Source organism: Silurus aristotelis (genome assembly GCF_946808225.1).
Source record: "Silurus aristotelis genome assembly, chromosome: 14".
Lineage (NCBI taxonomy): Eukaryota > Metazoa > Chordata > Actinopteri > Siluriformes > Siluridae > Silurus > Silurus aristotelis.
In genome coordinates, this window is record NC_139587.1 from 27,574,967 (window position 1) to 27,592,271 (window position 17,305).

Here is a 17,305-nt window from a genome sequence, read left to right on the forward strand (position 1 = left end):
CCTTCTGCTCTCTCTCTCTCTCTCTCTCTCTCTCTCTCTCTCTCTCTCTCTCTCTCTCTCTCTCTCTCTCTCTCTCTCTCTCTCGCTCTCTCTCTCTCTCTCTGTCTGGGTTTTGGAGTCTGACTGAGTTTGTATTTCAGATTGGCAGACTGACTTCAACGCAAATGTTTCCCGCTCTGCATTTCTCCGAGCTCATTTGCATTGCGAACTGTAATTAACACAATTAGCAGCCCACAACTAGGAATTTCTCAGAAAGAGAATAAAATATAAAAAAGTAATTATTTAATATTGTTCAGATATTAGAAAGACTCAAATCAGTGATATTGAAAACGTATGTTTGTATCTACAGTTCAGACAGTGAGTGCTGCTTTGGGGAAGTGAAACTCCGTGGTTAAGGCTCTGGGTTACTGGTCAGAAGGTTGCGAGTTGAAACCCTGGTTTCGCCAAGCTGCCAACGTTGGGCCCTCGAGCAAGGCCCTTAACCCTCTGTGCTCCTGTGTCATGGCTGACCCTGTGCTCTGACCCCAGCTTCCTGACATCACTGGGATATGAGAAGAAAGAATTTTACTGTGCTGTAATACACGTGACACGTAAAAAAGCACCTTTGGTATAAAAAGAGGAAAACATTTCCAGACAGTCATTAATAAAAAAATAATCCAGTGGTGACTGGTGACGAGTCTTCATTTCATCGTAAAATCGTTTCATTGGTTATTGGCACAAACTCGACACTATCATACTGATGAAAGTTTTAGTAAGGAAGGAAGGAAGGAAGGAAGGAATAAGAAAAATGAAACGAAAAAAAGAGAAAAACGAAAAGGAAATATAAGAAAAAGAAAGAAAAACGAAAAGGAAAGGAAACAGAAGAGAAAAGAAAAAAAGAAGGAATAAAAGATGAAGAAAGAAAGGAGAGGAAAAAGAAAAAGAAAGAAAGGTGGAGAAAAGGAGAGAAAAAAAAGAAAAATGAAAGAAAAAAGAAAACAAGATAGAAAAGAAAAAAGAAAAACGGAAAGAGGGAAAGAAAAACAGGAAGAAAGATAGAGAAGAAAAATGAAAGAAGAGAAAGGCACGTACATGACAGCACAGTGAAACTCTTTTGTCGCGTATCCCAGTGATGTTGGATGTTGATGGAAGCGGGACTCAGAGCACAGAGAGTTAAGGGCCCTGCTCAAGGGCCCCTAGAGTGGCAGCTTGGTGATACCAGGGGCTTAAACCTTTAACCTCATAATCAGTAACTAAGAGCCGTAACCACTGAGCTTCAACCTCCCAAAGATGAAGATAATAACATGTACACTTTATATATATTGTGTTCCACACCGAACAGAAACACTAGTAGGAACAGTGTGGAATAAAAGCCACGTCTTTTCTCTCTGTCTTCTCGTCCAGGTTCCTCGTGTGGACGTGGAAGCGGTGAAGGGCGAGGTGTTGCGAGTGTCCAATCGCTCCTGTGAGAGTGTGACTCTGGTGGGAAACACATTGGAGTGCACGGTGCCCTCGGAGCTCCAGGCTGCCAGCAGAGAGCTGGAGGTGGAGGTGAGAGATGATTCCTTCGCTCTGTCTCTCTCCTTCAATAACTGCGCATCGTTATCGCTCGTCAGTCGATTTCACGGAACTCCGATCATATTTCCCGAGCGGGATATTAGATGCTCTTTTTTTTCTTCCTCCTCCACGGGTGGAAACATTGTTGTTTTATGAACCCAGAACGCAGCCCTGATAAGACGCCTCGTATTTCCTCTCCATTCATCGTCGCTCTGCGGTTCGGATCCGATACGAGGCCGAGCGGCGACTAGACGCTCCGTGAGTGTTAGCATGTGCGTGATGTGACACGAGTCTCTCATCAACACGGTGTGGGAAAACGCACGTCTCGGCTTAAACTCAATAACCGTCTTGACTCTAATCCAATTTCCTGTCCTGCTTCTGTGTGTGTGTTTGTTTTGTGTGTGTGTGTGTGTGTTTTGACCACTAAATGATTTCTGAGTAAATGAATGCTTCCTTTTCATATAGAGAAGGAAATAAATGATGCTGGACAGAATCAGGGATTTGATTTTCTCCCACTGTGATTGCATGTGAAATTAGCTGGAGTGATGAAGCAGTTTCCTGGTGCTGAAGTTTTTTTTTTTTTCCACCATAGCAGCATGTCCTGGTGTTTCAATCCTTTTATACTGCAGCAAAGTCCTAACCAACCACAACACAATATACTACATGGACAAAAGTTGGTGGACACCTGACCATAAGACCAATAAGGTCACTCTTCTTCTTCTTCTGAGAAGATGTTCTTCTAGATTTTGGGTAGATTTGCGCTCAAGGGTGTTAGTAAAGTCAGGTACTGAGGTAGGTAAGAAGGTCTGAAGGCCTGGGGTGCAGTCAGCGTTCTCATAGGGTTTGTGCTCTACAACAGAGGATCTTCCACCATCTCCCAACCCATGGAATGCATATCTTCATGAAGCTAGCTTTGTGCACAGGAACAGGTTTGAGTCTTCAATTAAAGGGAAGATTTTATGCCACTGCATCCAGAGACGTCCTGTACAGGTGTGTGTCTCCAGCTTCTTGGTAACTAGTGAAGAACCACAGCTAGGTGGAAAAGTAAGGTGTCCAAACACTTTTGGCTGTACAGTGTATGTTTTCCGTTTGTCCACTTGAGATTCTTCTCAATGCGGCACCTCGAAATAGAATTTAAATGAAATGATCACCACCAGATGATCTGAATATATCTATAAAAGAAGATCACCGCAAGGTCAAATAGTTTTTTTTTATTTTTACATGATGATGTGGATCTACTGGAGACTGCTTCCTCGAACGGTGGAGCTTCTACAGGATGTTCCTTTAAGTTTCTGTCAACAGAACATGGAATAATGAAATATAAACCCATGATTTACACCAAGAAGAAGAGGAAGTTTTATAGAGCTGCTTCTTTTTTGTAAAGATCTTCCTGCGATGTAGCTGAAGCACCGTCAAGGTCACGGTTTCACAAAAGCTACCAGCATCTTCTGAGCAATCAGAGTTGAGGTTTTTTTTGCATAAACATTTTTAAAACGTTGATTGAAGTGGGTTTGAAGTAAAGGGTGTGTTTATATAACACATTTGAGTTTTTTTTACCTCTTCTACCTTTTCATCATTTACATATACAACTCGAGGAGTACTTCAGATTCACGCAAAAGTGTGACGTTTCGATGGTCTGCTCGTCTTCCATGACTGTTTTCAGAGACGGATGAAGTACACGAACCATGTAGTAAAAGTAGATCCACTCTGTAAAATATCACCAGTAAAATCCCACCTCATGAAGATTATGGACCTTTGAAGAAGTAGATGCCGAACTCGCAAACATCCCGAACCATCTAGAGACGTACCAGTGCCAATTGGATCCCACTACATGTGTGGAGTTTTGACACTGGACCTCCTGGAGTGTTTAAAGGCTCTGGCATGGAGAAGCTGGTGTTGGATCTGTGATGATCACAAATGTTGAGCTCAGTAGCTCCTAGTTTTATAACCATAAAGACTGTATAAGACTGTAGAAAGATCATGACGTATAATCACACACGCCAGTGCTCATGTTAGTTCTCACTCTCCAGTGTTCTGTATTGTTGAAAGATTTATGATCAAACTCTTGATGTCACCCAAATGAGGATGGGTTCCCATTTTGAGTCTGGTTCCTCTCAAGGTTTCTTCCTCATAACATCTAAGGGAGTTTTTCCTTCACCACAGTCGCCACGGTGATCATCAGGGATAAATACACACCATTCACCTTCACTGCTGATTTCTGTAAAGCTGCTTTGAGACAATGTCTGTTGTGAAAATCGCAATAGAAATAAACTCGACTTGACTTGACTAAAAGTTTCCATTTAAACATTCACTTGAGTAAAAGTACAAACGTTTTTGCCTTTAAATGCACTTAAGTCCTGTTCCTGTTATCATTTTTATCACAATTGTATGTGAAAAGACTCGAATGTGACTCTCAGAACACTAATAGAATGATATTAATGACTCAAACACTGATTGCTAGAACTGGCTGTGATCATATATAATTCAATCTCAATAATAATAATAATAATAATAATAATAAGAAGAAGAAGAATTCCGGGGGGGAATTTGCAACTTTTTAATGCAATCACTTCATTCAGGTCTTCTGATCACATGGTTTTGAGTTCAAATCCCAGCATTTGAAGCTGCCACCATTTGTCCCTTGAGCCGCTCTGGATAAGGGTCCCTGCCCAATTCTATAAATGTAAATGAAAGTGTGTGTGTGTGTGTGTGTGTGTGTGTTTGCAGTGGATGCAGGCTTCATCCTCGGTGATTCTGGGCCGTGTGATGTTGGCGCAGGAGCAGGACTACAGGCCGCTAATCGCCGGCGTGGTGTGCGTGTCCATCCTGCTGCTCTTACTGCTCGCGCTCTTTGCCTGGATCAAGAGGAAGAAGCACATCGACGGTGCGTATCCGCACACTTCCCCTCTGCGTTCTGCAGATTTGGAGTTTAACGGGAAGATGTTCTGATGAAAGCATGTGTGAGAGTGTGAGAAGTTTCTGGGTAGAGCGATAATGCAGGAGCACATGGGGAAGCGGCCTGTCCTTGTTTTCTGAAAAACACTCTTTCTCTCTATCTGCGTGTAGATTTAGCTGAGGGGATGGTTTGGTATGACGGCCGGGCTCACATTCCTCACTTGGACATGCTGGCAAACGCGAGGAGTGTCAGTCCCACTAACGAATTGGTGTCTCACGAGTCTCTGGACTATAGAACCACTTTGCTTGAGGGTACGTTTTGCTGTCGTTTGCTGCTTCCTGCAAAAAAAAAAAAAAAAAAAACATACAACTTTTTCTTTTGTTGTGCATCATGCAGGGATCCTTCTAAAGCTCAGCAGATACACCTTTATCCTCTTCCCTTCTTCTTTTCCTCCTCCTTGTTGCATGCTCTATTTGCTGTCGTCACTCCAAAAAAAACTCTCTCTTTCAGTCTTTCATCCGTAAAAAACAAAACAAAAAAAAAAACAGGTCTCGAGTTTCACCCCTCTCCCTTTTTTGTAATCACCTGACCTCTTAGACATCTCTACTCATTGAGATGACCCCTGTAGTTTAACACTTTACCCAGCCAGTGATTGACCTTTGGACCTTCTACCCCCCCACCTCCCTCACAGACCAGAGCTTGCCGATGTCTCCGAGCGAGTCGTGTCGTCCTCCTCCGTACGTCCACGCGCACGTGGACCTGTCCTCCATGCTGGGGGCAGAAGGAGACCCGTCTTCTCCCCTCCTGCCCGGTTACGCCCCCGTGGACCTGAGCAGCCTCCACCCAGAGCTGCTGAAAGAGGTGCAGCATGTCGTCATCGCCAGGGAGGACCTGCTCTTACACGTTCACGAGATCATCGGAAGAGGTGAGGCGACACGCTGAAGGTTTCCAACAATCGACCTGCATTCTGCATGCGTTAATCACGATCACGTCATTTCTCAGTCTTCATGGCAATGAAAAGGAGTTTCAGTTTTCTAACTTTATACCGAAATACAGATTCTAGAAAAACAATACAAGTATGAGATATAAAATACTGTATACACAGTAATTTAAGAAGAAAAACACACACACACACACACACACACACACACACACACACACACACACACAAAGCAGCTACTTCTTTCGTATTTCCACACAATATGTCTCAAAATTCGATCTAATCTATTTTAGATACATTTTTTAGAAACACTGTAGGAACTTTTAATGCTGTCCTGTTTCCCTGAGGTGCACATGCTACAAAAACTAGAAGATAAACACTAAAAATCTCGAATAAACCTCCATAAAGCACAATTAAGCTGTAAGAAAATGTCTCACGTGTTAAAAACAATGAAGGATCGAACAAAACGTAGAAACTTTCTTACACAATTATCATTTGAATAAATAAATGAATAAATAAATAAATAAAAGAACACCTTAAAAATCACTTATTAGCAGCACATTTATTTCTTTTCTCTCCGAAATACAGTATGTCTTAAAATAATGTTTTGCATCCCTAAATGTCATTTATTTTAAATACATTTAAGCAAGCAGTATATATATATTTTTATTTGCTCAAAGAACAGGAACCCGAGTGATCATGTCCTGTTTCTCTGAGGTATCAATATGCTGTTGCACACATACAAAAAAAATGTATAAATAAATAATCACCCAAATAATTAAATTAAAAAGCGTCCATAAAGCACAAATATTGCCCTAGAGAACGTTTCACGTGTCTAAAACAATGAAGGATGAAACAGAACGTGGAAACTTTTTTCAACAATTATTTGATTTAAAAAAGAAAAATCTCTTTCTTATTAGCAGCTAATTTTTTGCTATTTTCTTTCCAAAATATGTCTTGAAATTATTGCCACCCTTAAAGCCATTTATTTTTAATAAATGAACGCAAACAATATATTTTTCAGGAACCCGAGAGCTCATGCCCCTCAATATGTCGTCGCACACGTGCCCATAAATCAACAAAATTATAAAATATACATCCATAAAGCGCAAATATAGTGGGGCAGTCCAAAAACGTGTCAAATGGACAAACGATACGTTTTTCCCCGATTATTTTTATGTCCTATCAAAGAACCGTAATGAAACCCAATGCGCCATGAGTTTTTCTCCAAACATCCGTAAATTACGATTTTCTTTTGCGGTGTTTTTTTTGTTGCATTAACATGCTAACAATTTTTCACGCGATAGGGCTCTAAAACGCCGAGCGATGACTGATGCCTGCGGTCTGAAACCCTAGAGCCTGAATGCGTGGTGTAGAAGTTGTGCACTTTCACGCAGGAAGGAGCTTTTAAGAAACTCGAAGCCGTATTAAAACGTGTCAAATCGGGGCGACACTGCAGGATGTCTTAAGGCTAGAATTGCCTCCTCTGGTCATTGCGCTGTAAAGATTGTGTGTGTGTGTGTGTGTGTGTGTGTGTGTGCGTGTGTGTGCGTGTGTGTGTGTGTGTGTGTGTGTGATCAGATTTAACGTAGGGTTCTAGTTCGCATTCTCAGTCTTGCATACAATTCTCTAAAAACCCCATTGCAATTCCTCGGGGAAAAGCCCAGCTCTGTGTTTATACATGTGTGTGTGTGTGTGTGTGTGTGTGTGTGTGTGTGTGTGTGTGTGTGTGTGAGTTTTAGTACAGTGTAAGTGTGTGGGGGGAGGGGGAGGGGTGCTTTCTGTGGTGATTTGTTCCCGTTTTAAATTCCCGTCTCATTGTTGGGCTGTCTCGAGGCTCCGTGTGGTAATCTGACTCGGCTGCCATCTGGGGGGACGTGATAGCAGCTCCGAGGGGAGATTACGCTTCTCTACACACCATTATTTTACCTCTAACGCACCCCAACCCTCGAAACAGCACACCACAAAAACCACCTTGCTCCACGCCTGCTCATGTTGGATGGACACGGAGAACGCTACTGTCTTTCTGCTGGGACACCGGAATCCTGACTTTTCCCTCCGGATGTGGTTCTTCTGCAAACTTCTACCATAACTTTGGAAGCTGTGGTATGAAGTTTTTGCTGAACTAGGAGATCCGGACCTGTTGCAAATGAAGATACACGTCATGCCAAAAATATGCAGATGTTTTGTGAAGATTTGTGGAGATTCATTCATTCAGCCACAAGGGTGTTATTAAAATCAGATACTGATGAAGGTGAGATGAAGTGAGGAGGCCTGGGGTGCAGTCAGTGTGAACATTTCTTCCCAGAGGTCTTTAATAGGGTTGGAGTTTTATAGCTGGAGATCTTCCATTTCAACCCATGTTAATCATACACTATATGGACAACACTATTGGGACACCTGACCTTTTCTGCAATATGTGGTTCTTTTCCAAACTGTTACCACAAAATTTAAGGCACACAATTGTACAGGATGTCTTTGGATGTTGTGAAGAAGATCCAAACCTGTTCACCAGCATGGCAGTGCCCCTGTGCACGAAGCCAGCTTCATGAAGATCTGCTTTTCATGGGTTTGAGTGGAAGATCTTCTGCTATAGAGCTATAACACTATTTGAACACCTTTGGTATGACTGTGAACACTGACTGCACCCCAGGGCTCCTCACTTCATCTCACCTACATCACTACCTGACTTTATAACCATCTTTGGGGCTGAATGAATCTCCACACATCTCCACAAAGTCTGGTGGAACATCTTCCCAGAAGAGTGGAGGATATTTTAACAGTAAACAGAGACTAAATGTGTCCCCAAACTTTTGTCCATACAGTGCATATAATGTAACTTTTAAGCATTTGGCTTTTATGTGAGAATCAAAAGAGAGATGTGAGGAAACATCAGAAGATCCTGTGTATAAGTGTTTATTGTCAGCATTACTTCCAAATGAACTATGGTAAGAAAAAGATTCATCTTTGCAGAACAGGACAAAGCTGCAGCTCTGCAGATTACTGCTGGAGACTGGGACTGTCGAAGAAAGAGATTTATAAAAGTCGTTTTTTGGGTTGTGCAGAGTGAGACTGGAATAATAACTGACCCAAATCAGTTTCACTCTGATTCAGACTCTACAAACATGCGTGCAAAGTCATTTCTCTTCATCTGAAGCAGTGTTTCACAATCCTGGTTTTGAAGGTCCACTGCGCTGCTCGTTTTCTCTTTAAGTCCTCATCCTCGAGTCACTCATCAGCTAATCGACAAGTCTGAACCAGACGGAATGTTGGAGTTAGGAAGCAGAGATTGAGAAACATTGCTCTGTATTAATCTGCTGACTGTTCACACAAGCTCACCTTGTTCACACTGAAGGGCAAATCTGATTCCATTCAGATCACACCTGGGGTTCAGATCACACCTGGGGTTCAGACCACACCTGGGGTTCAGATCAAACCTAGGGTTTAGATCACACTAAGGAAATGCAGAGAAGATCAAATCGCATCATGTGTAAATACAGAACATTTCATTTAGACTTTTGAAAAGAGCCAGATACTTTGGGAAGACCGTCTGTCTGTCTGTCTGTCTGTCTGTCTGTCTGTCTGTCTGTCTGTCTGTCTGTCTGTCTGTCTGTCTGTCTGTCTGTCTGTCCGTCTGTCTGTCTGTCTGTCTGTCTGTCTGTCTGTCTGTCTATCTATCTATCTATCTCCGTCCGTCCGTCCGTCCGTCCGTCCGTCCGTCTTTATTGATGCGTTTGTCAAAAATTATTAGGAAACGAGTTTTAAAAAAATGAAAGAAAAATAAATCTGATTTGTAGTTTCTGACGTTAAAATGCATTGAAGCCACAATGAACTTTTTCCGGTGTCTGAGGGAATAAAGTTTTTTGTTTGGTTGTTTTTTTTTTTTTGTTCAGAGCAGAAAATCTTTTCCTCCGAAATGCTGTAATGTACGAGCAGCTTCACAATAGCTGTATTTACACTACGACCCCTCAGAGCACATTGCATGCCAGTCCAGTCTGGGAACATTTCCTCTCCGATGGTAAGACAGAGAGAGAAACAAACGTACGATTGAAGGAAACCGGAATCATCCGGCTGCATTGTTGCGCTGTTCGCACTTCAGGCAGCTTTGGGGATTCCTCATTGTTCAGGACTGTGAAAAGCCGAGCGAAATAAACGGGAGTAAACGTGCTGCAGACCTCTGATAGATTGATGCACTGACGCTTACTCTTCGTCTTCCCTTGTTTGTGAACGCAGGGCACTTCGGCTGTGTTTTCCACGGGACCCTGCTCGAGCCGGACGGCCAGAAACAGCACTGCGCAGTCAAGTCTCTGAACCGTGAGTGTGTGTGTGTGTGTGTGTGTGTGTGTGTGTGTGTGTGTGTGTGTGTGTGTGTGTGTGTGAGACAGCATACACAGACAAGTGTGTCCTGTTTTATAGTAAATTATGACACATGGGGAGTTTAAAAAGATACAGTAATAAAACAAGCTGCTGGATCCTGATTGGTGGTGATCGATCCCATTTTCCCAACTGGTTTATATTAATGCATTATGTTAATGTTTCTATAGTAACCGCATACGATTTGCATAATCCGATTGAAGAATGCATGTAATTAGGTTTATTGAACACTATTATGAAAGGAGTCTCCAGTGTTAACATCTTGTATAAAAGTAGACGCTGAATCTTTTTTTACCCACGTTTCCTTTTTTAATCCTTGGCTTGAGATCCTCTCATCGTGATCCATCACAGGTCTGTTTCAGGATGTGAGCATCAAGACGACGATAACGATGACGGACGATCCGAGTCGCCTTTAATTGTGTAACACGACGTTCCGAGACCTTCCGAGATTTATGACCCGTGCACGCAGCTCGTTTCTCTTCACCGCCGTTTGTTTTCATCGTCGAGCCGTTTTCGATGGAGCAGAGCCACGCCCTGGTTCTTATGGCGCGTTTATTTTGTATACACTTCCCGTTTTACTGTTGAGCAACGCGAGGTCGGGTTTTGCAGACCATCATTTTCATTTTACGCTTCAATTCACTGAACACAAACAAACCATCAACTCAACAGCGATAATGTAACTCGCACTCCCGCTGAGAAAACCATCAACTTTTGCGACATGTTGTTGCTAATGGACGGGGAATTTTCAGAGCGATTGATCGAACCGATATCATTAGCGTTCAGACCGTTCATAAGCGTATGTACCTGCTTTGTTTCCTAATGGAGATCAAGTGTTATTAATGATTATATTTAAATTTTTCATTTCCTTATCGGTAATAATGAAATAAGTGACCACCTCTCTGGTCATTCCGTGACCACCCTGACTCACGGCCTTCTGATCAGAAGTCCAACATCTTGATTAGTGGCTGTGTGGCAATGTGACTTACAATGATCTCATTTATACACAAGAGCAGTTGAGGGTTAGGGGCCTTGCTCAGGTGCCCAACACTGGACTGGGATTTAAACTCATGACCTTCTGATCTAAAGGCCAATGCCTTTACAGTACCACTTCCCATAGGTCTTTAAACTGTTCATGTGGAAACAGCAGCAGCAGTGATTGGTCCTCAATGGAAAAGATCTTCATCTAGAGGTAGAATAAAGCAGGCAGATCTGGTAAGAAGAAAAGGACAGAATCGTTACACAATAAGGGTGGATCACTGAAGACTTGCATGTTAAATAAAAACCTAATATAATGTTATTTAATGTTAGTGAAGGGAAATCTAATATAAGATTAAATGATTTTTTATTTAGTCTATAATGAGATGAATAAAACCTGATGAATGAAATGAAAATTCCATGAATCCAGACCAACACCTGATCCCTTGGATGAACACTGCTTGTGGTCTTCATGCTCTTCGAGCTCTTTCTTCTTTCATGCTTCCGTTTTCTGCTCACCATTGAAACACTAAACAGCTGTTTAATCTTCTCTGAATGTGAAAGCTTCACAAACTAGATTACAGAGGAGCCAGGGGGAAAGGGGCAGCCCCTGAGAGAGAAAAAGAAGAGAGGGAGAGAGATGCAGAGTGAATCCAGTAATGGCTTGTGTTACACTAGATTAAGTCTCATCTCTGAATCAGCTTCTCTCCAGGGTGACGTATTGAGCTGTGTGTGCTCACTGAAGGCATTTCCAGTGAATGTGGTTCAGCTGATGGGCGCTTTGTGGAAGACGGGGGGTTTGGGGGGGTATGAATGAATATTGCGTCACCTCGAAACAATTTGAATCTCCAAGAATCTTTTAGTCAGCATTCCAGTGAAACCCCTAAAGGATTATACAGTGAATTAGACCAGAGAGTTTCTCTACAAAAAGTGGATTAATCCTTCCTTTTATTGATTTTTTTTAATTTCCAGGAGGCAACAGACCCTTAATTATCCAATAATCCTCAAAAATATTGCTTGCAAAATCCTCCAAATCCTTCCTCAAAATTCATTATTTATATCCACAAGAACTTCTCATTGCCATCAGAATGGAAAGATCTTTTGTCATTGTTCAGACAAGATCGTCAAAAATGTCGTCAGTATGATTGCGCACCATTTTCTGATGTACTGTAAACTACGGATTTGGGTCTCAATGATTGAAAAGGCTGAATTTCTTCTATACATTTCAACAGCACAAATGCACACATTACTGCATGTACTGTATGTTGATTGTAGGAGACCGGACAGGCGGACAGTGCATTCATTTCCTGGTTGTTTTTCAGAAATTGTAATTGTGTTTTGTCGCCAATTAAGGGTTCACGACCTGTTTTAGAGAACTGGTTGATGATTGGTTGATCTGATGTCGTTCACCCGCCTTCATTAGTGACATTCAAGATTGATCTGCACAAATCATCAATTCAACACATTTATAAATCAAAAATGTTCACAGACAACTGGTTTGCATTCAATGACTTATACAATGAACTGATGCTGAGATGTTTTGGGGGTTAAAACCATTCAGGTGAAACTGGTATAATATATTAAAATCAACATGAACATAAACATCTGATAGTGTAGGCAACAGCAGACACTCACAGAAGCCTTCAAAAGGCCATGCAGTAGAATATATTTTTCTTTATTGTTTTTTCGACATAACGAGTTGTTTTGTCGTGATCACCAGAAAACAAGAAAATAAATAAAATATAACGTGTGGCTTCTTAGGACTTTTGTAGACAGTTATACAAAATCGATTAAATGAAAAGCATTCGCAGTTTGTTCAAATCATCGAGAAAATGCTTTTATGACCTGCACGTGACTCCATGATGTGGTGGTTGAACAAGAAGAGCAACAAAAAAAAAAACCAAGGTGCTAAAAATAATGTCCAATTATTCAATGTTGCCACACAAAAACCCAGTTAATACATGCACTCTTAAAAACAAAGCTTACAAACGATCATTGTATAATTAATGATGGCATAAAAGCAATGAGACTCTTTCTGATAGAAAAAACACACTCTGGAGAATCTCTAGAGAATATAGAGAAACTTTGCCCTTGTACCTCCTTCACATCCTGTTGTGCTTTTCCTCTGCAGGAATCACCGATGTCGAAGAGGTGTCACAGTTCCTCAAGGAAGGAATCATCATGAAGGACTTCAGCCACCCCAATGTGCTGTCTCTGCTGGGAATCTGCCTGCCCAGTGAAGGCTCTCCACTGGTGGTGCTGCCTTACATGAAGCACGGAGATCTGCGCAACTTCATCCGAGATGAGGGCCACGTACGTTCACGCCAGCGCTTAACACTGCCTTCTCTCACATTCCCGGTCTGTCCCGATTGTGTTTTTATTGTTTTCTTCTTGCTTTTGTTTTCTGCAGAACCCTACCGTGAAGGATCTCATGGGCTTCGGCTTGCAGGTGGCGAAAGGCATGGAGTATCTCGCCAGCAAGAAGTTTGTTCACCGAGACCTTGCAGCCAGGAATTGCATGTACGGTTTAATCAAAAGTGTTATAAAGGTTCCTTGTTCAGATCCTCATATCTGTGGATGATTAAATACTTCCAGCGACAGCAGTAATACCAATTACTCGTCTCTGAGTCCAGCAGCAGCTCAGATTCTTTATTTTGGACATGCTTTTACATTAATAAATATGTACAATAAACAAGCAAAATGATTGACTAAGCAATTGGAATTGGAATGCCATGGTGGTTGCTGGGAAATGGAGTCTCCAGAGTGTTTCAGCTGAGAGACGATATCACACTGAATATTTTACACTGAAATCGTCCCTCAGTTCACTCAATCACGTTTTATTGGTTAATTTGATCGGAATTCTATGTATAATATTTATTAATAATAAAAAGATTGGTTGATGCTGTATATATTAAATCAGAACCATTCAGAAATCAGAATACTTTATTGATCTATAAATAAAGAATATACATATTAAGCTTCATATTGAGTTTAGATGTTGTACAATCAATTTTCAGTCTTATTAAGTACAAAATATGTCAGTCATTCAAGTTATTGCACATGAAATGCCCAAGATATTAACTTTATATTATTATTATGTAGCATGACAATAACTCGATCTATAATCGTCTATATCTATAGCGTGAACCAGCTGTTTAACACTCAGTGGGAGGAGTTAAAGAGTTTGATGTTCACAGGTAGAAATGTTCCACAACGGTCTCCTAAAACATCCTCAGCATCGTCCAGCAGATGTTGAAGGACTTCAGCCTGCTCAGAAAAAGAGAGGTGTCTCTGGCCCTTACTGTAGAAACCTTTAATATTCCTGATCCAGTCCAGTTGATTAAATCAATTCTTCGCTTGGTTTATTTATCATTTAATGAAACGAATCATGAGGTGATTTCTCTCAGTATTTTTCCTTAACCGTTTTTGAAGTAATGTTTTAAAATTGGCATCTTTGTATCTCAAATACGCAATCCTCTATATGTTGTGTAATTGTATGATTCTTGATTTATCCTTATTTTCTAGAGTGATTGGTTTTAATGTTACTTCAAAACAATAATCTTTCAACATTGTGTGTGTGTTTTGTCCTGTAGGCTGGATGAGAGTTACACAGTGAAGGTGGCAGACTTTGGCTTGGCCCGAGACGTGTACGATAAGGAGTACTACAGCGTGCACAACAAGAGCGGAGTCAAGCTGCCGGTGAAATGGATGGCTCTAGAAAGCCTGCAGACTCACAAATTCACCACCAAGTCTGATGTTGTGAGTGATTTCCTCAGATATCTATTGTGTGTTTATAATACCCTGCACAACATGGCATCTGACCTTCATACCCAGTGATTAGTGTTCATTCAGCTAGAAGAGCATTATCAAGAACATGCAAATGATTCAGATGTTCAGGGGGTTGAGGAGGTCAGAGCTCTGTGCAGGAGTTTTTGAATCTTTATAGAAGACCTCATTACACCAAATATACCTGTTACACATATATTTATTATGGGTTAATGCTGAGCGTTGCTGTACAGATCTCTCTGGCATTTTTGGTAGACGTCTTCATCCATTAAAGACGTTGCTCAGGGGCTCAAAAGTGGCAACTTGGTGGCTGGGATTTGAACTCGTGACCTTCGGATCCAAAGTCCAACGCTTTAACCACTAATCCTCCAGTTCCCCACAATTAGCAGTAAAATGATTCACACTTTCCAGTGACCAGTCAGAAGAATTCTAGTTATTAAAAACCAATAATGTGTGAAGTTTGTGCTTCTTATTAGTGAATCTTATTATAATAATATGGGAAACGGCGATGCTATTAAACGTTATAAATGGGAAAATAATGAAGACATGAGAAGCAGCAACGACAAGCAAAAACATCTCATCCTGACCCTCACGACTCACCCGTTCTGCAACTACATTCACTCTGATCTGACATCTCCACCTATGAGTTCGCATACAGACGTTATAGCAGCACGGGCGATTAAAGGATAATCCCGCGAAGTCGGTGGGAGCGCTCCTGGATTTCGCTCGACAAAGACGAATACACAAATGCAAAGCTTATTAATGATTTATTTAGTCAAAAGTATTTACACAGAACTTAACATTTCCTCCAGATCCCGAAAGCGCACTTACACGTGTACATGCATGTCAGCTATCGTGAAGTATGACTCATGAATCACTGTGTGTCTAAGGAGTGTGTTGCTTGGAGAAGAAAAAAAAACATTTGCGTCGACTGATTTATGGACGTACCTAGTTTAGTACAGAACACACTCCGCTTTAATGTCCTGATGAAATGAAGACTTTTTACACAAGATACCAGAAGTTTTGATCCCATTCAAGCCCATTCAGACGCTCTCCAGAACTTCTATACAAAGTGGGTGGGGCTAATCTCTGTAATAAAGTGGTTTAAATCAAAAACGTGTGTTATTCCGCTTTCCAGACAATTAAATATGGCGGGCTGGATCGGATTGTTTTTCTCATTTAAAACCCAAATCTTGGACTGATTGTGAAGATCTCTCCGCTGTGACACGAGCAAGCAAACGTTCAGACGCAGTTTCAGCAGCAGTTTTTCACGTGTTCGGATTTCTTGCCTTTTGTTAAACAGCGTGTCATATTTTGAGAAATCACTTCCCTGACTTTCTGTTTCCAAACTTCAACGTCCAAAAAAAATCTAATCACTTCTTTTTTTTTAAGTTCTTGAAATATTATTCGTTATATATTATATACTTATGCACGTGACTGATTGACCTTTGGCTTTATGCTCCTCTTTATTCTTCGCAGTGGTCGTTTGGCGTGTTGCTATGGGAACTGATGACCCGAGGAGCCCCGCCCTACTCTGACGTCAACTCCTTCGACATCACGGTTTTCCTCCTGCAAGGACGACGACTGCTGCAGCCCGAGTTCTGCCCTGATGCCCTGTGAGCCATTACACACACACACACACACACACTCTCGAGAGAGAGAGAGAGAGGAAAGCGTGCCTCAGTGCACTCATTAGCTTTGTGTGAAAGCGCAAAAACAAAGAGGCTTTGTTGAACGCTATTTGAGTCAGTGACCTGGTAGCAACTCATCAGAAGCCTCAGCCAACTCAGCTTCACATGACTACTGAAGCTTAACTTGCTCTCCCTACACACACACACACACACACACACACACACACACTGTACAACTCCCCACACGAGGCAGCGCCGGCACTGTGAGTAACAGATACACTCATGCTCAGCACCCTGTAGATAAGAGCACACACTCGATCAGCACCTTTCTATATAATAACAGTGTCTCAGAAATGAACAAACATCTCCTCCTCTGCATCTGGAGCTTCAGAATGATCTGACAGACCTCTAATCCAGTCATCCAGAAACATAGTCCTCCTTCTCCTCCTTGTCTTCTTCATCACAGTCATCCTCCTCCTTCTCCTCCACCTTGTCAAGTTCTGCTCAGCAGATTACCACCGTACAAAGCAACAATGTGTGAATTGTCTGCATGGAAGCAAAAAAAAAAAAAACAACCTGTTTACAAAGTTTGAGCGCCAGAACAATGCATTCTGGATGCTGATTAGTCAGAAGGTGGTGATTTGTCTTCAAAACCACAGTATCGCCAAGCTGCCACTGTTGGGGCCCTCGAGCAAGGCCCTTAACCCTCTGTGTTCCAGGGGTGCTGTTTCATGTCTGACCACCAGGTGTCAGGGCTTTGGTACACTAAGTGTGATTTTAAATGTCACGTCTAAGAACTTGTGACACCACACAGTGAAGCATTTCCAATTTGCATGCTAAGAAGAAAAGCCGGATTTCTTCAACCATTTTAAAAGTAATGGCACCTCGGGCTTATGTACACGTTCATCTTGAAGGATATTATTTAGTGTTAATAAGCAGTGGAAAAAAATTCGGCACCGAACTATCTGAAAAAATCCATAGCGGCCTCTAGAGGCGAATCATTGACGCCACGTGCTGCTAGTTTTTACACGTGAGACTGCATGCTGCACGGAGAGCGCTTTATATTGATTATTTATTCTATAATTATATTTATTAATCAGTATATTCACATTTATTTATTTCCTTTAGCGCATTTTCACGATTCAGTACAGTTTTTTAAATTTTTGT

At 41.5% G+C, this 17,305-nt stretch overlaps 1 protein-coding gene across 2 annotated transcripts in view; it reads left to right on the forward strand.

Annotated features, from left to right (window-relative positions):
• The window catches only part of met (MET proto-oncogene, receptor tyrosine kinase), a 62,110-nt gene that overhangs the window by 42,605 nt on the left and 2,200 nt on the right, over positions 1–17,305 (forward strand). The window contains exons 12-20 of one of the 2 annotated variants that reach the window (XM_083561177.1): positions 1,384–1,530; positions 4,264–4,420; positions 4,603–4,743; positions 5,124–5,357; positions 9,606–9,686; positions 12,853–13,034; positions 13,132–13,241; positions 14,315–14,480; positions 15,987–16,123. In XM_083561177.1, the coding sequence (XP_083417303.1) occupies positions 1,384–1,530; positions 4,264–4,420; positions 4,603–4,743; positions 5,124–5,357; positions 9,606–9,686; positions 12,853–13,034; positions 13,132–13,241; positions 14,315–14,480; positions 15,987–16,123 (1,355 nt within the window). The remainder of the gene's footprint in view (positions 1–1,383; positions 1,531–4,263; positions 4,421–4,602; positions 4,744–5,123; positions 5,358–9,605; positions 9,687–12,852; positions 13,035–13,131; positions 13,242–14,314; positions 14,481–15,986; positions 16,124–17,305) is intronic. The other variant, XM_083561178.1, reaches the window with a different exon arrangement.